The sequence below is a fragment of the Amia ocellicauda genome, chromosome 2 (genome assembly GCF_036373705.1).
Source record: "Amia ocellicauda isolate fAmiCal2 chromosome 2, fAmiCal2.hap1, whole genome shotgun sequence".
Classification (NCBI taxonomy): Eukaryota; Metazoa; Chordata; class Actinopteri; order Amiiformes; family Amiidae; genus Amia; species Amia ocellicauda.
In genome coordinates, this window is record NC_089851.1 from 37,273,533 (window position 1) to 37,301,123 (window position 27,591).

General features: G+C 39.0%; 3 protein-coding genes across 4 annotated transcripts in view; 1 reads left to right on the forward strand and 2 right to left on the reverse strand.

Moving 5' to 3' along the window:
• The first annotated feature begins 4,366 nt into the window (after window positions 1-4,366).
• On the forward strand, window positions 4,367-8,892 carry tyms (thymidylate synthetase). The gene is made up of 7 exons (XM_066723411.1): window positions 4,367-4,754; window positions 5,602-5,675; window positions 5,815-5,989; window positions 6,581-6,682; window positions 7,215-7,390; window positions 7,789-7,860; window positions 8,559-8,892. Exons 1-7 carry the CDS (start codon window positions 4,535-4,537, stop codon window positions 8,694-8,696), a joined length of 957 nt encoding a protein of 318 aa, XP_066579508.1. The 5' UTR covers window positions 4,367-4,534; the 3' UTR covers window positions 8,697-8,892.
• Window positions 8,725-22,942, reverse strand: enosf1 (enolase superfamily member 1). Its single transcript, XM_066723410.1, has 16 exons — window positions 22,776-22,942; window positions 22,345-22,447; window positions 21,866-21,981; window positions 21,462-21,548; window positions 20,903-20,929; window positions 20,550-20,622; window positions 16,215-16,253; window positions 16,020-16,102; window positions 15,662-15,696; window positions 14,984-15,071; window positions 14,414-14,548; window positions 13,834-13,875; window positions 10,813-10,942; window positions 10,183-10,282; window positions 9,858-9,939; window positions 8,725-9,131 (listed from the first exon to the last, which is right to left on the reverse strand). Exons 1-16 carry the CDS (start codon window positions 22,857-22,859, stop codon window positions 9,039-9,041), a joined length of 1,317 nt encoding a protein of 438 aa, XP_066579507.1. The 5' UTR covers window positions 22,860-22,942; the 3' UTR covers window positions 8,725-9,038.
• Window positions 22,943-23,876: 934 nt separating this feature from the next.
• yes1 (YES proto-oncogene 1, Src family tyrosine kinase) overlaps window positions 23,877-27,591 on the reverse strand; it is a 49,655-nt gene continuing 45,940 nt past the window's right edge. For both annotated transcript variants that reach the window (XM_066723413.1, XM_066723412.1), the window contains exon 12: window positions 23,877-25,959. In XM_066723413.1, coding sequence (XP_066579510.1) covers window positions 25,751-25,959 — 209 coding nt within the window. In that variant the 3' untranslated portion in view covers window positions 23,877-25,750. The remainder of the gene's footprint in view (window positions 25,960-27,591) is intronic.

Consider the following 27,591-nt stretch of genomic DNA (forward strand, 5'->3'; position numbering starts at 1 on the left):
CAAATCCATGTGCTTCTCTTTAATCCCATGTCTATTCTTCACTGTTGTGTTGTTTGCCAAGTGTTTGGTATCCCATGAAAGCTGAGACTCTCAGCTTTCTAACGATGTTAGAAATGTAAGCATTTACACGCACCCCCGGCATTCTGAAAAGGGGGGTGGGGGGATACTTGGTAAATATCTGAAAATATTGACAATTATAACATATTCTGGAGCCAGACAGTCTACTGATCAAAACAAGACCATCCACGTTTTGGTAGAAGCAACACACACACCCGTAGAGCTCAAAATGTCAAGATGGAAAACTCTGTTTACAGTGAACTAATACACAACAGTTTTACATAATTGGATCTGAACTTCTCTGTGTTTGATAGAACATCAAATAGATTAAAGATTAATTGTTAGGTTGTTCTGAACAAAACAAGCCTATTTGCAAAGAAAACCGATCAAAACTGAGTGGTCTGTGACCGTCTGAATGAGACCCCCCCCAAGAGCAGACTGTTAATTTACCCCCCTGGCTCTGAATGACGGAACCTGTAAATTGGATGTGTTTGAGAATTAACCGCACTGGTAGCCGAGAGAATAAGCTTTCAAACGATGTGCGCATTGTAGGAACACAGTGTAACTTCTATGCACTGCCAAATAATGTTTAAGAGGGTGTAGTAACACAGAATATAACTCTAAAATGTGCATTATTTTTCAGTTTTTGGTAACCTAAACTTTTTAACCTCTGGCAGTTTACACTTACCTTTGTACCATTTCAGGTTATTCACAGGACTTGAACTGCTTACATTTCAATACAAACTGGAAAAATGGGGGTGTTCTAAAACTTTTGACCGGAAGTGTATACCAATGAATTGGATACATTTTGTGAAGTTCACTACTCATGTTCCCATGGTCAACTGAAGTGTCATCATGTGGCTGCATTAGCTCTTCATACCATGTTATGTCTCAATATACACTCACCTAAAGGATTATTAGGAACACCATACTAATACTGTGTTTGACCCCCTTTCGCCTTCAGAACTGCCTTAATTCTACGTGGCATTGATTCAACAAGGTGCTGAAAGCATTCTTTAGAAATGTTGGCCCATATTGATAGGATAGCATCTTGCAGTTGATGGAGATTTGTGGGATGCACATCCAAGGCCCGAAGCTCCCGTTCCACCACATCCCAAAGATGCTCTATTGGGTTGAGATCTGGTGACTGTGGGGGCCAGTTTAGTACAGTGAACTCATTGTCATGTTCAAGAAACCAATTTGAAAGGATTCGACCTTTGTGACATGGTGCATTATCCTGCTGGAAGTAGCCATCAGAGGATGGGTACATGGTGGTCATAAAGGGATGGACATGGTCAGAAACAATGCTCAGGTAGGCCGTGGCATTTAAACGATGCCCAATTGGCACTAAGGGGCCTAAAGTGTACCAAGAAAACATCCCCCACACCATTACACCACCACCACCAGCCTGCACAGTGGTAACAAGGCATGATGGATCCATGTTCTCATTCTGTTTACGCCAAATTCTGACTCTACCATCTGAATGTCTCAACAGAAATTGAGACTCATCAGACCAGGCAACATTTTTCCAGTCTTCAACTGTCCAATTTTGGTGAGCTTGTGCAAATTGTAGCCTCTTTTTCCTATTTGTAGTGGAGATGAGTGGTACCCGGTGGGGTCTTCTGCTATTGTAGCCCATCCGCCTCAAGGTTGTACGTGTTGTGGCTTCACAAATGCTTTGCTGCATACCTCGGTTGTAACGAGTGGTTATTTCAGTCAAAGTTGCTCTTCTATCAGATTGAATCAGTCGGCCCATTCTCCTCTGACCTCTTGCATCAACAAGGCATTTTCGCCCACAGGACTGCCGCATACTGGATGTTTTTCCCTTTTCACACCATTCTTTGTAAACCCTAGAAATGGTTGTGCGTGAAAATCCCAGTAACTGAGCAGATTGTGAAATACTCAGACCGGCCCGTCTGGCACCAACAACCATGCCATGCTCAAAATTGCTTAAATCACCTTTCTTTCCCATTCAGACATTCAGTTTGGAGTTCAGGAGATTGTCTTGACCAGGACCACACCCCTAAATGCATTGAAGCAACTGCCATGTGATTGTTTGGTTAGATAATTGCATTAATGAGAAATTGAACAGGTGTTCCTAATAATCCTTTAGGTGAGTGTATATATATATACAACATTATAAATCATAAAGGACATTCTGGTGCATATGATATCCATGTTGCAGTGACAATGTTACAGTGCCTAAACAGAGAACCACACAGCAATGTCTGAATCTGCTGTGAGATACAAATAACAGGAATAATAAATTGGTTTACAATGGGTTTCTTGCTTTTATCACAAGAATCCTTCCTTCTTCATTAATGGAATACATTATTTTAGACCCTGTTGCTCTTTGAGACATGGTAGAATGCTATCAGTATCAGGCATGTGTGGTTACAACATATTATCTAAAAAATTATTGACAGTACTTGCTGTAACCTCCCTTTTCTATTTAGAGATAATATTGATTACAGGAAACTAATAACATTTTGCAGTTTTCACTGGATAAAGGTGTTGATCAGTTGTCATAAGCATTACTGTCTACTCAAGTTTATAAGAATAAGTCTGAGACTAGTTGGCTGACATGAAACATTAACTTACAAATTAGTTCCCTGCCTGAATTATTTATTCATTTTCTTAAGGTCTATGCAGACTTTGCCCTGTGTTAAGTATTCCTCATTTCATCGCTTTCAATTCTGTTTGGTCACAAAACCAGTCATGAAACCAGAATAAAAGATAGCATTGATCAAATGCAAACTGTTACATTGTCACAGCCTACAGGACTGACTAAATACCATTTATTTATGTGATTTTTCCACAGGTGTTAATAAATATAGAGTGAAGTTGCTTCAGTATCAAGTGCCAAATCACTATTCTTAGCACTATGCAGATGCAGTTCATAGTAGGTCCATGGAATTTAACACACAGGTAAATCTCTAGTCAGCTTATGTAAGATCACATGGTTAATTCAGCAAATCTGTGCAAGTCATCCAGTTACAGTACATTTTCCCACACATAAATAAGAAAAACAAGAATAAAATATCAAATATCAACTTAGCCTGGTGATATAGGAGCTTAATGGTGTTCAAGCAAAGTTCACAGCTGCTGGGATGATTTTATATTTTGAAAGCCAGTTGTGACTTTATTATTTTTTACAGATGCAAAGGTGTGTTTGTGAATGGCTCATCATCTATGTTAATCATTCCATTCTGATTAACGATGGTGAGATATAAACTTAATTCAGCAATAAACCCACCATGGCCATGCGTTTGAATACTCTTGCAGTCAATACAATATTCTGGATTAAGTAAAAAGGATGCAGAGATTTTAATAGAAATATGGATATAATTAGAGGAACAAGGATGTATAAGGATGCATCTGTCTTCAGGGTTGGCCTTGATGGTGTCTGTCATATTCTGCAACTGATCCACACCTTGCCCAGTGTAATCTGCAGAGGAAACAAAACAGAAAGCATGTCCCACCTCCTTTAACCCAGACCTGCTCTTAGAAATACCATCAGACAAGCATGTGTGTGCAAATATGGCATCTAAACAACTGTGACCTGTGATATCAATTAAAACTTTTAGTTGACTAATAATTGCTTAAAGATAAGTAATGTAGTCATCCATAATTATGTTCTCTACAAGCTCAGCTTATATTTACTTTTAAAAATGAGAAAAATGGATTATGAGCTCATTAGGTAACAACTCTGGATATGCTAAGATTGCGGCAGTGATTTGAACAGGTATCAAAACAATAACAATGAAATCATTTCACCACAGTCTCATTTGTGTTGGGTTAGTTTTCCATGTACTTTATGAAACCATGTCCTGCATAGAGCTGTGTGGCAGACTGGCTGACATTAAAGAGGTCTGTGTGTGGGATAGACTGAGCTCAGAAATTGTAATTGCTAATGACAGAAATGGTGACAGATAGAGCCGCTTATTGGAGTTGTGCAAAGTAATGTTTATCTGCACATTTAAGGTTTTTCCTACTGCATACTATTACTAGTATGCATTTTTGGTTATACATATTCCATAAGAGTTTTCTCCTGTGCACACATACCTATTCATTCATTTACCAAGAGGTGTGCAGCTTTCCCACATAACAAGACCCAGACATCTTAATTTGAATAGAATAGTGTGCAAGAGTATTTGGACAGATCTTTTTCGCAAAATGTACTTTTTCTAGATAAACTGAAAGTAGCGGGAAAGCAACGCAGGACGTTTCCAAACACAAATGGAAACGTCAGAAAGCGGGGGGTGAGCTTCACTGCGATTGGCTGATTAGCGCAGAGCCCGCCCCCTCCGCCCAGCCTGTACGCGGGACTTTCAAACCCGCTCAGCAGCAGTCGTGTGCGGCGCCTGCGTTCAGATATTAGCTTGAAATCCCAGAACAGATATCCAATAAGCGGTAAACCGAAACAGACAGACTGTGTCGGTGCCTCCACTGCACAAAAACAAACTGCTAGAAGAAAATGCCCGCTACTTCAGAAGTCCTCAGTGATGCAGCCACGCAGGCGGAGAGCAGCGGCCCGCAGCCGGCAGCCCCGGAGCCCGAGCCCGGCCTCTTCTGCGACGAGCGCGGCTATCTGAGCCAGATCCGGCACGTCCTGAAACACGGGGCCCGGAGGGGCGACCGGACGGGGACGGGAGTGGTGTCTGTGTTTGGGTCGCAGGCGAGATACAGTCTCCGCGGTAAGACATTGCTATTTGCAGTACTGGAGTAGCTACGTCCACCTCCGAGTTGATTCTGTTGTTTAAAAAAGCCAAACCAAAAAATACACCTACAATGATATGCATGATTTTGTGAGCCGCACAAGCCTCGCATTATATGTATCGACGCTCCTCTGCTATTTAGCCTCTAACTCCCGCCATATCCTCTTCCTGTATTTATCTGTGCGCAGCTGGACAAACATTGCTCCCGCTGTACTGTGCATAGGAGGTCGTTTTAACTTAAAGCCCTGCACTTGGACTACATGTATTTACGTGCATGCTTTAAGTTTTTGTTTATGTCCTTATTTATTTTGTATTGCCATCGGAATCTGCATCGCCGACATACCGATTCATGTATTAATACAGTCGTTTTAGATGAGTGTTCAACGAAACTCTGAATGTTTATAGTGTTAGAAAACGTTTTTTGTTCGGTTATGTCATTTTGTGTCACGCATGGTTCCCCTTGTTAAAGCCGTGTGTACGCCCATGGGATTGTGCACTTCTTCCCTGTGATTGTGAAGTTGACTCTGTGGCCTCAAATGCTGACAGCAGTGATTACTAAATGGAGGGATTGCAAAGATGGCACAACTCACATGCCACTGTAAGTGAATTGTGCACAAGCAGGCTTTGTACAACAGAGGGCGCTCCAACCCCGACTGCATAGCACGGCAATGGCTGATCTCAAGGGATTCAGGATTCCTTTTCATTTAAGATCATGCAGTAATGAATCCACAATAACTAAGATATTAAAACCACGGTAAAAACATTTTTGTTTCCCTTCCCACTTACCAATCTTCCAGGCTGGTAACAACATTGTTTTTGTTTGTAGACCAGTTTCCACTGTTGACTACAAAGAAAGTGTTCTGGAAAGGAATCCTGGAAGAGCTGTTATGGTTTATTCAGGTAAAATATAATTCTATATATAACCATATTCATCAGAATGTGTTGCTGATGTTCCAGATAATATGCAGGAATCCTGTGGAAATTAGGTATATACTATTCCTTAAACTATATATATATATATATATTTTTTTTTTTCTAGGGCTCCACAAATTCCAAAGAGCTATCCAAGAAGGGAGTCAAAATCTGGGATGCAAATGGATCCCGGGACTTTTTAGACAAGAATGGTTTCACTTCCAGAGAAGAAGGAGACTTGGGCCCAGTCTATGGTTTCCAGTGGAGGCACTTTGGGGCAGAATACAAAGACATGCACACAGGTAACATCACTTTGAATCTGTAGGGTGAGGTTGTGGCATGCTTTCCACAATCAAAAGAAAATGGAAATCAAGGTTATTTAATAAATACTCTGAGAACATAAACTTCTTGTGGATAATTGAATTCCATTTAAAAACCAACAACATTTAGGTTGAATTCTTAGGGCACATCATTTTTTTTATGGAATGGAAAAGCGTATTCTGGAATGTTTTATCCGTAATTAGTTGCTGTTTCTTTGAAGTTGATGGTGACCTTTGCCTCCAGCTCCCTCTAGGTTTCTGCAGATTTGCGAGGCACTTCATTTTCATTTACTTAACGTTTGCCATTTTCCAGGACACATTTTAATTGGAGTAAGTTATGTCCTCAGTCATTAACACATTAGTAAGTCATTCTAATTATTACAGTATAGGGAAGCCATACGACACACACAAATTATTCCCCCTCCATATAAATCAAGCTTGCTCTTTAAAAACATTGAGCTAAAGTAAATAATGTAGTGGACTGCTTTATGCTTTTAAATGTTATTGCTTCATAGTTATAACCGTTAAACATATACCCTGTGGGACATGCTTTCTGTTTTGTTTCCTCTGCAGATTACACTGGGAAAGGCATGGATCAGTTGCAGAAAGTCATAGACACCATCAAGGCCAACCCTGAAGACAGACGCATCATCATGTGCGCTTGGAATCCCAAAGGTATTTCTGTTCCTCTAATTACATCAATTTTTCTACTGAAAGCATGCCTCTGCATCCTTCTTACGTAATCCAGAATCTTGTTTTCGTTGCAAGGGAATTAGACCTGCAAACGCTTGCCACCTGAATTGAATTTGTTCCTCATGGTGGGTTTATTGCTGAATTAAGATTAAATCAGAATGGAGCTCATCTTTGTCTGTACCAAGTGAGGAGTTGACGATGAAAATAAATATATAAAAGGCGCAAACTGTTATTTATGCTGAAAGAACACACACCCCTTTTATGTGTAAGAAAATCAAGTCACAACTGATAAAAAAAAAAAAGAAAATCAAATCATCTCAGCAGCTGTTGAAAAACATGTAGTGAAATATCTGGATGTTTTTATTAACTGATAAAAGGGTTATTTTGACATTTAATTTGATTTGTTTTACTTTTTAATATCTGCTCAGTGTCACTTTAATTATAGAAATCCCTGATCTTGCTTAATTGTTTTCAGTGCAACATACAGCTTGATTTGAAATCCTTTTTTAAACAGATCTACCCCAAATGGCTCTTCCTCCTTGCCATGCCCTGTGCCAGTTTTACGTGTCTGATGGCGAACTGTCGTGCCAGCTGTACCAGCGGTCGGGAGACATGGGGCTGGGTGTGCCGTTCAACATTGCCAGCTACGCACTCCTCACCTACATGATTGCTCACATTACTGGACTGAAGGTACTGCCAGGGGAATGGCTTGGGGGGGGGGAAAGTCACTTTCTGATTACCTTTACAGATCCTTTCAAGTCGCATTTTTACAATTTCAGCACAAAAGATCACTCTCTACTATAAATAAGTTTACTGGTTATCTTCAGTGAAACGTCCGCAGAGCGATTGCTTGTGCATTTTCTCCTGCTGGTGTTGTGTGTGTTCTGCAAACATCAGTTCATTCGTTTTTTGGAGTGCAAATCTTATCAGTCACACCTTGCTTGATTTGGAGTTGGTCCATATAAAATGTTACTTTTTCTGTCTGTGTGGATGTCGTACTTGAATCCTGGCTAAATTGAACTTTGCTTAAATCCTTCCTAAGCATTCTGTGATGTCGGCAATATTTCTAATGTTGTTCTTATTTGTAGACGGGCGATTTTGTCCACACTCTTGGAGATGCTCACGTTTACATTAATCACATAGAGCCTCTGAAAATCCAGGTATGTCGCTTTGATTCTTGAAAACCTTACAGCATGGAAAGAGTATGCTGCACATCCACAAACTGTATAAATAAATGTAGCTGCATGTTTTATAGTTGCACTGGAGTTGGATAACGTACACAGATCTATGCATGATTAGTGGGCTTATTGACCAGTCTGGTTATTTGGATGCAGCTGCTTTGATCTGTATGTGGGAAGTGCTGAGAGTATTGATTTGACACTTGAAACTAGAGATGCTTCACTTTGTATCGATTTACACCTGTGGCAAAATCGCACCAAAAATGATCAGTTACAGTTTGTATTGATTAATCAGTGATGTGGAAAGAAATGAGGGGAAACTTGATTCACCTGGTGAGAGTGCTAGTGATCCCCAGATGAAACCTGATGGTGTGAAAAATTCCCATTGCCTCGCCCCAGGTCAGTCCTTTCCCTTGCTGCTTCTCACAGTGCTCATTAATCAATACAGACTCTGGCAGCTGTCCGACAGCTTGAAGGTTCAATCTCGGCAAGTGTCACTCAAAACCCCTCCCAGAAAACACAATCTAAACATTCAAATACACATTTTGAGCAGCACTAACCTCTTTGTTAGTTCCTTGTTAATTGATGGCGTGGGATTGAGTGTGATACAGTGGTGTCCTTGATTGCAGTTTGATTGTGGAGTGCAGAATTCTGTTTAATCAATATATCTATTCCTGCAGCTCCAGAGAGAGCCCAGGCCCTTCCCTAAATTGAAAATCCTGCGCCAAGTGGACAGTATTGACGACTTCCGAGCCGATGATTTTGAAATTTGTGATTACAATCCCCATCCTGTTATTAAAATGCAAATGGCAGTTTGACAAAAGCAGTTTTATAGAATGAGTCCAGTTTGGGAAATGTGTGTTTTTATTTCAAGGTTTTTAATTCATACTTCAAGATTTCCTTTTTATAATGAATAGAAACCATGTTTGTTTCTATCTTGCATGATTGTAAATATTTGTAATTAAGTTTTTACTATGTTTTATTGGCTTTAACCAATAAAGATTGTGAATTTTAGTTGCTTTGTGCTCTGCTGATCTAATTTATGCAAGGTTATTAGTTGTTTCTATATTCTAAAAAGTAATACTAATTTTTATTATCATAAAAAATGTTTAATTCAGGTTGTCATGATTTGATGCTTTAGTTCTCCAGTTTCTGTCTCTTTAGCTGGCAAGGAGCTTCTGCCAGACCTCTCCATCGGGGTATCCATGACTTTTCACGGAGTCATCCTTCATTTCCGAGGAGTATCCGGGATCCTGTCAGGAGATGCACTACTTGAGGAAGTATAACACATTCCAGGTCCAGTGCATAACAATCTACCAGTTATGACATCAATTTAGTTGTCAAGAAAGACCAAAACTAAGATTGAGGTTTATTGTTCAGACTCTCAAATACCACAAACTCCTCCCGGCACACATTGCTCATTAAAAATAAGGAATCGAATGGGAGAAATTAACCTTTATTTGATCATTTGCCTTTCCTATTATGACTTTATATTAAAGGTCAACTGAACAGTGAATTACTATCAATGGAAAACCATTCTAGTTTCATATTAGTGATTAAGCTTTTGTATTGCATTGTGGAGCTCTAATTTGATGAGTAAATTAATGAATCCTCCAAAGTGCTGCTGGAAAGTTGCCTGTCTCCTCTATCTCTCTCTCTCTCTCTCTCTCTCTCTCTCTGTGTCTGTGCCACTTACATCACACGCGCAAAACCCTTAATCTCCTCGGGGTGGGGGGGTAGCTCCCTGCACGTGATGTAGTCTGATTTAATTATGCATTAAAGTTGAAGCTCCAGAACACAATATAACCATCAAAACTGCTCATACATGCAATACTAGTAAGAAGATAGCATGTTTGTCATTGATAAGGCTATTTTCATAAATCACTTCAGATTACCTTTCAGTATATCAAGGATAAGGTTTGGACTATGGGGGTTATAGAGAAACCGGTGAAGTGGAAGAAAAATTAGTTCTGGCCTACCTTTGGTGGCACATAGGATGCATTGGTAATGATCACTGGGTTTGTAAAATGTTCGTGGAGGTGGTCAACATACTCGCACATCCTGGGAATGGGAACAGGTTTTAGGAGAATGCAGAGCTTCACACTTTAAATACTTTGGTACATGTTTATATATTTCCAAAGTATACTCATTCAATAAACCCAATACTTGGAACATATTATAGTTATAATGGAAGCACTCATAGCATTGTTTTGTAAATATTAGTCAAGTATGATACAATTTATTTAGCTTGAAAGTCTTCTGAAGACTTGGCCTTCTTTTAACCTACAAGTTGAAAGGACTAACCTGTTCTCCAGACTGCCTGACACAGAGATGTAGTCAAACAGGATTAAATGCTGTACCAGCTCACAGAGTCCCACGCCACCAGCATGAGGACACACAGGGACTATACAAATAGGGAGGTCCATCAGACTCATTCTGTAAACCCACAGTCTTCATTCTAAGCCACTGGCAACCTTTAGAAAGTTTAGGCATGAAAATTGTATATATGTATATTCTAATAAACACTGACACCACTATTGATAACACCACTTTGTATTTTAAGACTAATATAGTTTCAGATGATCCTCATTTCAAGACTTCCAGTCGTGATTTGGACACTGAATATATACATATATATATTTAATCACATCTTTACATTAACTGAATCTGTTTCTGCATTATAATGGCCAGTATGTTAACTGGTAGCTGAGCTACTGTTGCTGCTCTCACAGCAGAATTAATGCCGTTTCACACCATCTGGACAGCTGGGGATACAATTATATTTATTGACAGGCAGGCCAGAAGGTGAGGCTTCTGTTCGCTGTTAATTAAAGGAAACTGGTGATGTACATTTACAAACAACTTTACACTTTTTGTGCCTAAGAAGTTGCCCTTTTTGATGTTTTTATTTTTTTAATTTATTTGACTCTTTACCTCCAAATTTGTGGGCCAAGAGAAGCACAGACAGATTTTCGTTGACGCTGCCCAGTCTGCAGCTGTCGATCTGAACGAACTGCAGCGCGGAGGCCTGGAGCAGCTGCTTGAACATCACTCTGTTGTGGCACTGCGGAAATCCACAGTGAAACCACACATGGGTGTCGAACAATCACAGTTCACTCTTCCACTCTGTGAGGTGGGTCACCGTTGATAAGCGAACATTTTATATTTTATATTTTATGTTTTACTCTATTTGTATTGTTTTCTTTGGGAATCCTAAAACAAGCATTAGGAGTAATGTATGCAGTGACCAGTGTTGTTTTGATCAGTCTCCTGTACTTTGGGCCACTGCCACTGCAGGCTACTTACCTTCAAAAGAAAACTGCAGTATATTCATGTTATAACTGGTTTAATTTCAGTAGCTTCCAATTAGAGATCAAACTTAAAAAAGGTTCAACAGTCCATTAACATGGACAGATTAGGCACAAAAAAAAAGTAAAGTCACGTTTTTGTGTTTTGTTGTTTGTTGGTGACAATAGTTGAAAATGTCTTTTGGAGGACAGCCCTGAACCATAAGATGACCGGTTATAAACATGCTTTATGCACATACTGAGGACCTTATTTACTACATATTTATCTGTGTATTACATATTTTCAATAACAAAAGCAATTTAAAACACTTAAGATTTAAATAAGACAATTGACCTTTCGCAAAAGCACCCCCCCCATTTAGTTACTGTTGCTATGCCCGTCAAGCTGCGCTGCTCTGTAAGCGCTATCTACTGTAAACAGCATGGAGGGGAAAAGCAGCACATTACCAGTCAGTGTAAGTCAGGGGTTTTCAAACCGGTCCTGGAGTACCCCCTGCCCTACTGGTTTTTGTTCCAACCAAGGTCTTAATTACTTAATTGAATGGTATATTGTTAGGTCAATTAAATATTAAATTAAGCAATTAAAACCTTGGTTGGAACAAAAACCAGCAGGGCAGGGGGTACTCCAGGACCGGTTTGAAAACCACTGGTGTAAGTGATTCTTTTTGGAATAATACCTCCGCGATATCCTCCAGATCGAGGCAAAAGGGATTGCAATATGCAGTGGAAGGATATGTTCAGAATATTCAAATCAACAAGGAAGGGAACACAACAATAATTGAAGCACAAGCAGACTGATCTCAATCAAAGCATGAGAAACCCCATAAACTCATCCTAACATGCGACCAGCACAGCCTTGTGGAGCAGCCATGCCCTTGCACTGCCGGGTCAGCTCTGTTTATACAGCTATTATAGAAATCTTCTATCAGTCAACAGCATCCTGTCAACCTCAGCAGAAAGTCACCTGTTAAAGCCTACGGGCAGCGGCGTGTCCAGAAAATGTTCAACGAGGTGGCCGATTGGGGGCACAGGGCAAGTTGATGGGGGCCATCCTATCATCACCGCTCTTACGGAGTGTCGTTCAGGGGGCTGTTTGGCGGGGGTGCTGACGGTATTTCATTCTCGCTGGCAGGGGGGGCTGATGGCATACGTAGGGCGGGTGCTGGGGGACCAGCCTCATTTCAGGGGGGCCATGGCCACCCCAGACCCCCCCTAGACACACCCCTGCCTACGAGTGCCCCGATGCAACAAGTTAATATTACAGGTAGGTAGCTATCTAGCTAACATTATTATTATTATTATTATTATTATTATTATTATGTTTTATTTCTTAGCAAAGTGCAAAAATACAGTTCAGTACAAGGCACATAACATTACAAATTCAAATTTACATAATACAAAGCAATTCAAATCATAATACATTTTACAAATTCCAATTTACACAATATGAGGTCTTACATCCTGGATTGTAAAAGCTGATGAGTGCAGACAAGATGTTAGGTCACAGTCAAGGACCAAGGGAATGGGAGCATAGGGGAAATCAAAATAAACAATACAAGTACTAGTAATGCAAGGCAAGTAGTATGATAAACATTGTAATCTTACAGGAGAGTAAATGGCTAAATTACAAGTATTATCTGAAAAGATGTGTCTTGAGTAAGCGCCGGAAGAAGGTAGTAGCAAGTTAGTCGTATTAATGGTCAAGTTAGCAAAAATAACTAACATCAGCGTTAGATAGTAAATATCCCCCCTCTAAACTTTTGGGGTACGCCGGACACGCCGCTGCCCGTACCTGCTGTCGGATTTGCAGGTGTTGTAGGTACACTGTTTCACCATTTGGTGCCTTAACGACAAAAGCTTGACGGACCTTCTTTAAGTAGTGACCGGTTGCTAAGGTAGGATTGGACAAGGACTGTTTGGGGGCAGGACTTTGCGAATGGTCAATTATAACCTTTTTCATTTTGTGCTCAAATCAGGAGCAACATCTTTTAGTCTGTCACCTAAATTTGAGCCAAATGCTGTTAACAAACTTCCATAAATATTGCACTTTCATTGAAATGTCATTGTTCCAGTTGGTATACCATCTATGTCTTCCAGATGCCATCTTTTTAACGTTTTGACAGTGTGATCTGTAATATAGTTCTTCAGTTCTTTTGGGAAGCATTTTAGTTCATATATTACATTTGATGTAGAATATAATGCAAATGCAGAGACGGAAGCCAGAAATAACTTGGATCTTGCCCACAGTGCTACCAGCAGCTTGTACTTTTTGACACAACAGATGTAGAAACATATTTAGCAAATTTACCAAACAGAGTGGAACGCTGCCAGTGTTAGTCCTTCGTCTTAATAATAACCATCGTCAGTTTTATGCAGCACTAAACATATGGAAATACTGCAACATTTCAGGAAACGAAGCACTACAGGATAAATCAACATCCAATGATATGTCTTTCAGTTTAATATTTGCAAGTCTTCCCATATAATAGCTTATTATATGTATAAACAACACTTTGCTGTGACAGGGCACTCTTCGATGGGTGAAGATTCACACTGGAAAGGAAACTGGGTTTTGTACAGGTCATCTATCTCAGGACAGTGAGGCCTGTATAAACCCGAATGTTAATTGAACACCAGAAGTACTCACTTGTTCTCCCGTTGCCACGCCAATTCCGAGGGGAGCCAAAGCCTGAAACACAAGCAGGTGTAACAAACCCAGCTGGTATAGAGATGCCCATATATGCTCATATCCAATGGGATAAACATGCATCAGTTGTACTGTATTACTGCTCTTAATCTCCTTTTAATAAAGATAAATAAAACCAAAGATAGTTAATAGTATCTTTTACATTGTTTACACTTTCATTCAATTTCCTGTGAAATGTTTAAGATGCAATTTGAACGCCTACAAAGAAATACTACCACAACTATGCTTCAGACCTCACCATTTTTGTTTTACCATAGATAGCATTGAAACTCATCAGCATCACCATCTACTGCTGAGGCCAACATGTGAGTGAGTAACAAATCAGCATCTAATCCAAGACCCAGTTCCCAGCAACCTTTTTCAGACCAGAGCTGCAGTCTGAGTAAAAAGGAGGTGACAGGAAGCTATTTACAGCTTTTGCTGTGGGCCAAGCTTTTAAATGGAGTAGAAATGGAAGCAAAATGAATGTATGGTCAATTACATCGCCCAGTCTGTGCCATCTATTAGCTCGCTTCCTTACTTTGGCAATGGCAGCGTGTCCCAGGATGTCATCAGGGGAAGTGGGTTCCTCTATCCAGAGAGGCTTAAACTCAGCCAACCTGGAAACCCACTCAATGGCTTCTGCAACATCCCATCGCTGATTGGCATCTATCATCTGAAAGGGGAGAGGAAATGCTGAAGATTGAATTGTGCACCGATTGCTTGTTTGCAGTAGTGACGTGATGCTTCTCTCTTTATAGGTTGGCGCTGTTTGGATACACTGCAATACATCTTTCTTTCCGATCAAACACTTAAATTGCATTGAAATATGTGGCTAAGTGGTGTTTATTTCAGTATTTTCATTGACGGCTCCACTGCAGGTGAATTGTGTACAGTGTTCTGCTACATGCTCCAACTTGATTTCATAATTATTCAATAAATCATTGTTCCTTCCTCTTACCTATTTAAAAAAATAAAGTATAGACACGTGGTCCATATACTTGTGGGCCTTTGATTCCTGTGGAAACTCCCTCTAACTGCTAACTGCAAAGACTGCTGATAATATACCTGCCTGATTTACCATTCTGTTAAAAAAAGCAGAGAAACTTACCAGAACATTGTCGGGTCCTATCATCTTCCTTATGAGACTGCACCTGCGAATATCATCCTGTAAATCTGCCCCCACTTTCACCTTAAACCTACCAAACAGAGAACATTTGTGATGGGGGTTTGCTGTGACTGCAAGTTTAAGCAGAAGTTAAAGGGAACTCCATAAATACAATTATGTATGTATGTAATTATGTAATATTGTGCCAGGGTGGTCAAGGTTCTGATGTATGGTGAACAGAGTTTTGTTTATTATGTTTTACCAGAAACGTATTTGTAATATTAAAAAATATATATTGCAGATACATCTTTGCAAACCATTACTTTGCAAAACCTGCTAATTCACCAGCATCTTTGTGTAATTTGTAGCTTGATATTCTTGATGATTTAATTGTATTACACTCTTGATTATCACTTGCTATGCTTGTGTATTTGCTGCACTGCACAACTTGCATTGTTCAGTTCTGTTTATTGCCAAACCTCTACATTATTTAACCTTTGTACTACAATATTTCCTCATTAACATTAAATTGTAATAATGCAACTGTGTTTTATGATAATAATAATAATAATAATAATAATAATAATAATAATAATAATAATAATACTTATTACAACTTAGTAAAGCTAGTTCAAAGATAAGACTAAACCTTTCCAATCTGATCAGTATTTGCTCACTAACCTTGTCCACCCATCATTCAGGGCCTTCATACACAGCTGAAACAAAACCAAAAACAAATCATTCCCTTTTAAATGAGTAACAAATCCTAAATAATTCAGTGCCTGTTTAGTGTATTCTACAAGGGGAAGAAAACACTAATTGAAATATTAATGGCAATAAAAGGCATTCTCCAGTTTCCTCTGCATTCAGGTTTTTTTTTACAGTTTATTAGCACAGTTTATTAGGTAATTTGAGACAGTCTCACTCCACTTTCGCCCCGTGGGGCGTTCTGAAAAGCAACATTTGTTCCTAAACAAGCTGTATAGGATCAACAACTCTTCCCACAACTGCTTTTGATCACTGAGCCAAGACAGGAAACCTCTTTTAACTGCTCATCTGAGTATCCAATCCAGGCACAAGAGGTGGTGTATGCAGGGTATCCCTCTTGTAGCATTTGTTCTTCTGAAATGAAACAGAATACATCTTCGGTGAGAAGAGATGGAGTTGTTCTTCTGTGGCCTTCTACGATCCAGCTTGTTGAAATGATGATGTGGAGGAGGCCTGTGTACCATACCTCTCTTGCGCTTTCCATCTTGAGCTCTGAGGAGAATGTCTGAGAAAGGAAAACAAAGAGGTTTCCTTCTTACTCACAATCACTTGCCATACATAAAAAAATGTCATTTTACCATTTTCTCATACCGTATCTAGCAAACTCAAAGGGCAGGATGTCAAGCATGTGTAGATATCAAGCTAAAACTGAAAGCTGTTTAGTTCAGTGTTCTTTATATCAGACAAAGTGTATTTTGTAACTGTCAAACATTTAAAAAGTACTGTGCTTAGCCTTGGGCACTGCAGAAATGTTAGATTTAACTTCTGTTCTTGGTTACAACGCACAGGAATGCGTTTATAGCTGAAATCACAGAATTAATCTGGTTTACAGGCTGATTGCTGACATATCCAATGACACTGAAAGAGTATTTCACTGTGTGCCAGGGTGATCAATACTACAAAGAGCAAAGGCACTATGAATGAGAAAGACACTGGGCCTTTTTACATGCAAGTTTAAATTGCACACATTCAATTGATACATTAACGCACTCCAACGAAACATCCCACATAAACCCATGTTCATTATTTGAACAATATCCTTCATAGCGCAACATCTATTTTCAGTTTAGTCCATATTTATTAACCCCTTCAATTATTTTCTTATTAATGAAATTAATCATTTGCATTTGGAACTAAAATAAACTCATGACCACGAATGCGAGAGAAATGTGTGGTCATCCTTTTCAGTCCTTGTAATTTACCCCCTGATTACATATAGGTTTGTCAAGCGGACAATAGTATCTGGATCCAGAGCTCATTTGAGTGGCTGGAAGTTGAGAGTCGGGTTTGTCAGCTGGGTAGGAGTATCTGGATTGAGAGCCCATTAGAGTGACCACAGGATATGAATGAGAACAATTGAAGGCTATCAGAGGCACAGCCTGAATAGACATGTTTGTCTTGTTTAGGCAGCGTTAACATAACAAATGGTTACACCTTGGGGTCCTGGGCAACAAAAGATGGTCCCTATAAAGAGACTGCAAAACCTTAACTCAACATTTAGACTCTCCACTGAAACTGAGACTGGGCTGCATCCTTAACTCTGCTGTCGCTACATCCTTATAAGGAGCCATGAACTGACATGATCGGAGTTTACCCCTTTTTCCTTACAGCTTGGCAGCCATGAAGGGATGGGAATTTCCTGGAGAAAACCTTGCAGAAAGGTAAGAAATGTTGGTTTCTTATTTGTGCAGGGAAATGGTCAGGAAGTATCCCAATAATAAAAACCTGTTTGGTGGTAACAGGAGAGTCATTAGAGAGGGGCAGAGAGAGTAAAATAATACCAGAGCACTGGAATTATATAGGGCCTGGAAGTGGTTTGTAAGAATCTTGTGAACTGGAGCAATGACGCTACAAACATCAGTAAGAAGTAGAATTCAGATAAAGTAATTAGATCTTAAGAATTAACTGTAAATTACAAAGCTGTATAATGTAGGGAACACTCCTAAAGGTACTGGTCTTCAGGGATGTATTGTGCACGAATCCCTGGGACAGTAATTCCAAAAGTAGTCATTCATTCCTAAATAACAGAACTATTTTCTAAAGCAAGTGGAATATGTGTTTGCTAGACCTGAAGTACCGAGACAGCAGCTCTGAATAACCAGTTTATCGCACAGATATCCTAATGTAACTTGATAGTGGAATCCACTGTGTTCAAAACACAGTAATAGTGTTGTCAAATAAATAGGTTGTGTAAGTTGCAGTCAAGAGAGTTATCACTGGGAATTACATTTCACTGAGTTATCAGATGGAAGAATGTACTGGTAGATGAATAACTATACAGGCTTTCTTTATATTAAATGTTTAAATAACTAAAATAATTAGGTGTAAGTTCTTCCCAGGTACATATATTAACTTGTGTTTGGATATTGTTGATTAAGTACAATAGTGGCATCTAAATAAGAACTGAAATTGAATTACAGTGGTCAAGATCTCCTGGTAAAGGGACCAGTGTCATGAATGTGTTTCACTGAGAAGTTTAGGATAGGAAATAAAACTCTGTAGGTATGCAGAACAGAATACAGACCTTCGAAAAGTCAATACAGAGACTTAAAGAGTCTCTTGACAAATTAAAGAAGCCGGCAGACCAGATTCAAGTAAGGAAATGTTCAGAGACACCAGGAGTGTCCCGTCACAAACGGCATGGGTTGGTCTGCAAACTGAAGAAGAGATTAGGAAGAGGTCGACTGTTCCTCAGTGTAGTGGAGGGCCTGGAGCAGCAGAAAAAGTGTGCTGATCCAGAGTGTGAGATAGGGAAGCAGCGAGATGACTGTGCCGGACTCCAGACAAAGGAGAGTGGCACTCAGCCCGCGCTCCAGAAGCAGCCAGGAAACAACACAAAGAGCCCGCTTCGGCCAGGGATGGGTGGAGCCCAAGGCAGGAGCCCAATCCGGCAGCAGGTGAGAGGAGCCCGAAATGGAGGCACACTGCAGCAGTGTAGGAGGGTCGTTCAGATGAGGAAAGCTAGGGTTCAAGTCAGAGGCACAGCACGGCAACTGATGATGGCTTGTTGTTTGGTTTGGTTTGTTCTTTTAGTAACAATCCAGCTGTGGAAAACGATCCAAGCAAAAGATTGAGAAACTTTCTGTTTCTGTTTGGTTTGCTTTCTGGATGGGTTTGTTTCTTTGTTTTAAAATATTTGGATATTCAGAAATTAAAGCTAATGTACTGGGGAGGGGGGGAGTGATCTCTCTCTTTTTGTCTTTCAGTCTTTCAATGTGGACAGTATTTCTCGCCTGGGTTACCGCAATGAGGAAGCCGCAGCACAACTCAGAGCAGCGACAGACACCAACGTCAGGATCAGAGTGAACTCTGATATTTCTACCTGCATGGACATTCATCAACTTGCAATGAACTCATGGCAGAACAATGAACTCCAACTTTATGTGTCACTGCAACCAAAACGTCATTTATGTGCCACTTATTCTGTTACTTTGCTGGAATTTACAGTTATGGGAGCTGTATTCATCTGAATTGTTCTTGTATTGATCCAGGTTGTAACTGTTTTGTTAAATGCGCTCCGCTTTTACAGCAACAAATTTTAAAGTTTACACAACTACAAGAAAAAACTCTCAGTTTCAGTTTGTCCTCACTCACATACTGAGGTAAATTGGCAATTATTCACTCAGTGCTGTAATCATGGAAAGTGAACCGGTGGAATGGAAAGGATGTATATCCAATGACGGGTAAGACCACCCGCGTGAAGGGAGGCAACCTAAGACAGGAGTACATCGCCACTGGTGTATAAAAGTCCCACATATATTGGTGATGCTTTTTTGCGTATATGCATCAAAGGGGGACTGAAGAAATATTTCACTGTGTACCAGGATAATCAACACAGCAAGGAGCAAAGGCACTGTAAGTGATAAAGACACTGATTGCAGATAAGTTTGTCAGCTTGAGCAGGTGTATCTGCATCCAAGGCCTAGTTGAGTGACCACAGGGTAGGAATGAGAATAATTAAAGGACAGGGTCTAGGGCAATTCAGAGGCACCTGGATAGACCTGCTTGTCTTGTTAAGGCAGAGCGCACTTAACAAATGGTTACACCCTGGAATCAAACGGAACAAAAAACGTTCCCTATAAAGAGATTGCAGAACTGTAATTCAACATTCAGACTCTTTCAGCTGAATCCCGAGGCTGCGTCCTATCTGCTCTGCTGCCACTATGTCCTGATAAAGAGCAATTGATTGACAAGATTGGCCTCGACCCCTTTTTCCTTTACACTTACAACATATATCAGATATCACATAAGATCTAGTGATATCATGAGCTGGCATGTTGATAAAACATCAATAATAGTTTTTTTACTTGTTACTCAAAGTCATATTACACAATTTATTATTAAAAACCTATTTTAAAATATAATACAAATTATAATGATAATAATTCTTATAGCAACTACAACCACTAACAGTATACTAATAGCTAATTGTCTGAATTTAATGTTGATGAAGCTACTTTCCAACAAGCTTTAATACTTTGAAAACTATCCGTATTTTCCTGCATATAAATCATAAGGATTTTCAAACCGGTCCTGGAGAACCCCCTGCCCTGCTGGTTTTTGTTCCAACCTAGGTCTTAATTACTTAATTGAATGGTATATTGCTTTGTTAGGTCAATTAAGCAATTAAGACCTCAGTTGGAACAAAAACCAGCAGGGGGGGGGTACTCCAGGACCGGTTTGGAAACCACTGATCTAATGCATTATGATTTAAAAAAATGACTTAAGAAGCAGTATATTGCAGTGTTTTCTGTCTTGTTTTGACAGACAGGCATCACAAAAGCAAGGCCTCTTGACTCACCCAAAGCCTCCTTCTCTGTGAGGGCATCAGTGATGTATCTGAACTCTATACATGATATGAGCTTTTCAGGATCCTGAAATCAGAAATTATAAATACGTTATTACCCCCCACTTATTGATGTATTTATTTATTCCACATCTTTAAAGGTAATAGAGCATTCATAAATAATTAAAAAAAACATTTGTTTCCCTCAAATGTATTAGTTAATAATTAAAATGGAACAGCTGGACCAGATTGCAATTAACAGCCTGCAAAGGACCTCTCTGACACTATCTGCTGGGCAGCTGAAGTATGGGAATTAAAGAAAAAAAAAAAAATAGGATATTAACAACTCTATTGCTTGTTAGACTTACCATATCTACTAGCAACTTCCAAAGTGGCTGTTGAAAGAGAAAGGGACAAACAGTAAGGAATTAATTCAATAAAAACAGAATTAACAATTTTGACAGTTTAAATCCCACAGATTGGATCCGCTAGGGCTAACTGCTATTCAAATGAGCCCATTGCTGCAATTCTCCTGCTGGAAAACACAATATAGCTTTTGTGTTTGATGGAAGATCAAGACTGATAAAGGCTGAAAGACACCTGCCCAAAAACAGGGCTCCCTGCTGTGTGACAATCGTTATTGTAATGTTGTTGTACTGGTTAAATTAGCAACCACTACTGTAATCCTACTGTAATTGTTTTCAAACAATATGTGAATAAAACTATATGAACAGGCAAGTATTTGCTTCAGTTCATTACAATAGTAGTTAATAAAGTACCTACCATTGTATCATTATTAGAATAGTGAGTGAAAATACAAACACTATTGCAAGGCTGCAGGAGTCAAGTGAACAATTTTAACAGATGAGCTCTTAGTCTGCATTTTTGTATATCATGAACAGCAGGAAGCAAATCTAAACCTTTCACCTTTCCTTCTGCTCTGGCCCAGAGATCCCACACTGCATTGAGAACTGCTGCCGTGGCCAACTGGATCACTCCTTTCTCGGGTCCAATCTGTTAGACAAGATTGGAAGATCAGACGTCATTTATTAATGTATCATTTCCATTTGATTGCAGAAGTTAAACTTGGTGCATTTTGTATAATTCAGGTTTTGTTCAGTGAAGCTATTCCGTTTGCTATTGACTTCTTGACATGTTGCTTAAAATCAGATTTTAAAACCATAAACAAAGGTCTAAGACAGTTGAAATAGCTTAAGGGTTTCAAGGAGGCAAAATAATATGAGATCAGATGACTGTAAATCACAGAGCAGAGAAAAACCTCCCTGTGTTACATATCCATCTAGTCCTCTGCCTGACCTGCGAATATTTACCCATCTCATCTGCCCATCGCTCGTGAGCAGTCTGTAGAAGCCACGGAAGTCATCCACAATGTCTTCCAGATGCTTTCCGATCACAAAAGCCGACAGAGCCTTCACCGCACACACAACTGTAAAAACATGCTCAGAGAGAAACTGACCCCTTTTCCACTGATGTGGGAAAATCAACAGTGACCAAATGGAACTTATTCCAATGATATCCTTTATTACATCACTGCAATGCTTGATGCGCACAACTACATGAATGGGCTTATCAATTAGAGATGTCAATTAGCCACAGGTTGATGTCTCCTCTAAAACAGAAAGTGGGTCATTTGAGTTCACCTGTGGACTTTGTAGCATAATCACATGCAGTCAGATAGCTGGTTATTGCAGTGCAAAGCATAGGTGAAGATTGTATACCATATTCCCCACAAGATGGCACCTTCCAGTTCCAGTTGTGTGATGTGTGGTGTTGTAATATTCATGCTTACCGATTTCTGTGCCCTTCCCTAAGGTAAAAGTGAGTCCATACCCCTTTAAGCCGCCCTGGGTCTCGATCACAGCGTAAGCCACGGAGTAGTCTGGGTCCGGGTGCTGCAAGTCATGTGATTCAAGCATTATCAAGTAATTAATGCACGCATAGCCTTGCAAGCAGGGATTTCATAATCATAATACAAAATATATACATTTTAATAGTTTGCACATATGTTGATACGATGGTTTAATTTTCCAACTACGCAACTGTGTCTACTTAAAACATACTCCAATGCACCAGATTAGAGTCCAACTCCCATACACCACAGCCACACTTTAAATGTCGTTTCATTGGGACCCTGCAGCTACACACTTGAAAACAAATGGCTGTATCCGTGACACTTTGTTTTCAGTCCGTATACATGTTCCGCTTAAAACCAACACTGACCATTGCATCCGACCCATGCTGCTCAAGAGACGTAGGAAATCTCACATCGCTGACTGACAGATTTATTATTTTGCGCTTTAACATTGCTAGAGCTCCTAAATATTGTTGTTTGTCACCAAAAAAGAAACCACTAGCTTCTTGGTAATGAAGTACTGCTGAATATTAATTCCCCGCCCCCATCTGTCTGCTATTGGCTAAAGCAGTCATCTGCAAATCAGGTGACGTCAAAACCCACTACACGCTGAGTGGTGCAAAACAATGTCATTACTGTGTTAATGATTTGCAAAAACTACATAGTCGGGATGTTTCTAATTCAGGGAACGAATTGTGGAACATTCGACCCTATATATTATTTGTACAATGTATGCATTTCCTTCATATATGCGGATTGGTTGAGAATCATTTCAGTTTTTATCTGAAGTGTTGACTAGGATCAGTACAGCACAAACCACTTTTGCAACCAAACATTCAACTGAATATCTTAAGTATAACATGATATACAGTGGTCTAAACATATGGACTCAATCAGAAAACAGAAATGTCACATCAAAAGGCATCAGTTATAAGATTAATGAAACTCACGCAATTTATCATTCAACCAATCACTATATTTGCAGATTTACTTTGCTTTCTCTACCAATACACAATATGCAACTTAGTTACTGGAAACAAACCACTTGTAATAATATTGAATTGTTGTCAGGGCAATTGTTTACTTATTGTTCAACTCTATAAGCCTCATAGGCAGTGTGTTCACTGTAGCACTGATTACATACTTTTGCAATTGTGGAAACACTAACTTTTTAAGAACATAATTTAAATGTATTTCCTGTATAACTATCTGTGCATCAGTGCCCAATCAATAACACTCACCACATTAGCACACAAATATGGCTTATCACCTGCCTCTGACCTGCAATTGTATGCATGCCCCTGAATGTGTATTTTAATACATTAGATTTATGGTCTTGGATGCTTCCGTTTCTGTTGAACAAATCTTCTTAAGGGACTTCACCATGCTACATGCCCACAAAGGGGACAGAGCATTAACTGTTGTGGAAAAAACCCTACAGAGCAGACAAAGTTCAAGTCCACACAACCCACGAGAAAAGCAAGAAATAATTTTATTTTTTGACTGTACAAATTCTTCAGATTAGTAACTAAACCTTGATTTGCCAGAACTTTCTTTGACTTATAGATTTAATGAGATCAGTACTTAAACCATGTAGTTAAGGCTTTCTTTTTCATCTTTTGTTGTTTTTGTTTTTTTTACAAAAATTAGAGGTTTTCACAACTTTGTACAAAGCCCTTTTAAAATTCACTATCATGGGTTAATGGAGGAGGATGAGGACAGACATGCATATGGAAACAATGGCACTCTTCAACAGGGTTGGTTCGGTTCAGGGATTCGGCACTAACAAAACATTGTGTAAACACTCAGCGAGTTTCAGCACACCCAGAGCTCTACTTCACTTTCAAGGAACTAACCGGTTCATGGATCATTTTACAGTCACAGTTTGAAAGGTTCTATTAACAACGATCTCACAATGTAAACTACAAGTACTTAAATAATAAAATAAAACAAAAAATGTATCGATTGAAACCAGCATTACAATACTAACAGTGCAGCAGTACATGCCATAGTTATTGCTTAGTGTTTGTCAATCTTATTTTAGCATGGAGGGTGTAGCTTCTATAAACATGTAATATTTCAATCTATAAATGAAAGATTGCATTAAGATATTGTCTTAGTATTCTGATTCACTTAATTTAGCTGGTAGATGTTGATTTTGTTTTCTGGAGTGTGTTTTGTTTTTTTGACAACATCACAAGGTAACTCTTCCTTACATTTCATAAGACTTCCTGTTCTTGGTCTGTAGCAAACATTTTTCAGCAAGATGGATACATTTCCATGCAGTGTGGCAGAACTTTATTTACAAATATCAAGTTAATTTCAACAGCTTGGCTTCCCAAATTCTACTGGACTTACAAATAGGGAAATGTGTCCAATGTAAATTTTCAGTACACTTGCTATAGAAGTCTTAAAGCCAAGTATTGTAGACTTCTGTCTCTCTGTAATGCCTGGACATGCTTTGCTATAATCCTGAACATTTCATATAGTGCACATTAAAGTGTGCTAGATATGAGCATTTCAAAAATCAATGAAGCCTCAACCACCTCTGCCTTCAATCACCATATTCATGATTTTCAAATATCATATTGTACATATGCTTTCTTATTCACAACTTTTTGAGTCAGGTGTAGTCAGTTTCATCAACATCTGTCTACAATTATGGCACTTAGCCTTTAGAGTAATATTTTAGTGATACAGAAATGTCCTCAGAAAATTCTGCACTGGAAAGATTTTCATTAGAAGGAAAAGTGTTCTGAATCCACTAGTACAATATGGTTTCAAGTTCTTACAATCACATTTAAATCAACAAATATAAAATTAGTTCAGCTACCCAAATCACCTAAGTAGATAAACAAAATCTTCCAGTTGAACTGATAAAATGTCCTGAAAGCAGTGCATCAACTATACCATTTCATTTTAGCTTGATAAAGTCAAAGCTATTTCTTCAATCAAAATATGTTCACCCTCTGTTCTAGTCAATTAATTCCCCAGTAAGTCTTTCAGATGGTCACAGCACAATACAAAGCTTTCATGATTCAACAGGCTTGAAAGATATTACATAGAAATATTGGTCACTTTGCAATTTACATTTGAATCTGATACAATCAAAAAGTACAAATCTATCCATACAACCAAGACCTTCAGTACCTGAAATAAATTGGGAAATTGTTCATGATTAGTGTTTGAAATGTATATAAAAAAAGGAATACAGTGGTTTGTGCAACAATTTCCAGTTTGCTTTGAATTGAATGGAACACACTGCTTTTTTATTTTCTTCCAGGGACCACAACCAAAGGATGAAAGAGGGAGACCACATGGGATGTAGTGCAGTCTGCAAAGCTTATAGGTTATCCCCTGGTTGGTACTGCGGCTCTGTAGCTGTGAAATAATCTTCCAGGAAGGACTGGATGTATTCAAATGTTGGTCTCTCGTCTGGTTCCTTCTTCCAGCATAACTTCATCATCTCATGCAATGACTCTGGGCATCCCTGTGGACATGGCATCCTGTACCCACGTTCCACTTGTTCCAGCACTTCTCGGTTCACCATACCTGCAGGGACAGTTGATAACCATTTAGACCCAAATCATTTCCCCATTTCCATTTATAAAGCAGGCAGTTTAATGCATCAAGTGAGACGCTAAGCTTGCAATATACTGTACATCTCAAACTACAAACAAAGGCCTTGGTGTCATTTGAAATCTTTGAAGATTTTTGTAAAAGGCTTTAATGCATGGCATCATAATTTTTTATTTAAAAGCAAAGTCTATAACAGACATTTGTGATTAGCTAGACCCAGGATACACAACCATCTGCCCATTTATCATATGATTTTGGCCTATGTATTACTTCCATTTCACTCGTGGCTTTGTATTTTAGAATGAAAATACAATATACAAAATAGTACAGAAAATACATTTACACAGACACAAGATAGTAATTGACAATACAAGATAATACAAATTATTTATGAGCCAGGAACTATGGCGAGTGACGTCACTACAATGTGATGGCAGTGCCACTAGAAATTTGACAAATTAAGTCTAAGAAATGCAGCAGCATAAATCCTGTCAGTGTTTGCATCAACATACACATATGAATCAACATTTTCTGTGATGGGTAGGATTAAAACCAAAATGAGATCCCGTCTGATTGACAAGCATTTGAAGGCAGCGCTGAGATCAGTCGTTACTTCAATTGTTCCTGATTTCGACACCATCGCTCAAAGTGTTCATGCCCTGCAGTCCCAATGAGCCACAGTAAGTCCACTTGCTTTGTGTACATTCATTCAGGGGGAAAACAAGTAAGATTCAAGACTTGAGTGGACTGGTCTTAAATTAGTAGATTTCCTTGAGGAAAACACATTCCTTGGCTTCAATCTGTTAACATTAAGTATGATTTGAATGTGAGACAACATGCTTTGTATTTTGTAGATTATTTTCTGAAAAAGACCACTGTACTGTTCAGGTAAAATAGAGATAACCATTTTTAGTCAATTTGTATTATTTTTGTTTTAAATAAACACTGAACTGTAGCCTTAAAACTAAAACACGTTTCTTTGATTCCTGACAAGTCACCCGTGAAAATGGCATCTAACGACAACTAAGGCTATATATGCAGTTCTGCAGTATTTTACCTGCACTGGCAGATGTTTCTGCATTTGTAAACTGTGCTCCAGTAAAGTGTGCACCAATAATGGCAATAACAGTAATTTAAGGCATGCCAAACACAAGACAAATTAAAAATGTGTGGAAGACTCCAGATCTATATGTAAACAAAATTAAAGGCTACCAATATGTATCGTCATGGACAACTATGTAGACGACACAAGCCCGTAGGGATAGAGCCTTGTGTTTTGTGTGACCTACATACTCAATTGTAATTCAATTATTATCCTGCAGATGTCCCTGTACCAGTTAAACTAACCTAAGTAACGCATTGAGCTCTGATTATTTAGGAAAAGTAAAAGATAATTATGATGAGCTTTTGTGGCCAATTGATGCATTTAATGAAAGTCTGGGACTTCTATCCCTGTAGATGCAATGTCAGTAATACAGTTTTAAGCACTATTTTATTTTAGATCCTAGCATAGCATGGTATGGAATATCATATAGTGAATCAAGTAAGATCACTTTCTGAACATGCTTTTACTGAGTGCATGTGGTGCTTTCCTCATGCTGACCA

Excerpts from the sequence above, each read along its gene's own strand:
- enosf1 (XM_066723410.1), bottom strand. The coding sequence starts at position 22,859 with ATGTTAAAGCGCAAAATAATAAATCTGTCAGTCAGCGATGTGAGATTT. Across the intron at positions 22,448-22,775 it reads AGCATGGGTCGGATGCAATG|CACCCGGACCCAGACTACTC; the intron begins GTCAGTGTTGGT and ends CATGACTTGCAG. Across the intron at positions 10,283-10,812 it reads CTTGGCCCACAAATTTGGAG|TCCCTGTGTGTCCTCATGCT; the intron begins GTAAAGAGTCAA and ends CTATTTGTATAG.
- tyms (XM_066723411.1), top strand. The coding sequence starts at position 4,535 with ATGCCCGCTACTTCAGAAGTCCTCAGTGATGCAGCCACGCAGGCGGAG. Across the intron at positions 5,676-5,814 it reads AGCTGTTATGGTTTATTCAG|GGCTCCACAAATTCCAAAGA; the intron begins GTAAAATATAAT and ends TTTTTTTTCTAG. Across the intron at positions 7,391-7,788 it reads CTCACATTACTGGACTGAAG|ACGGGCGATTTTGTCCACAC; the intron begins GTACTGCCAGGG and ends TCTTATTTGTAG.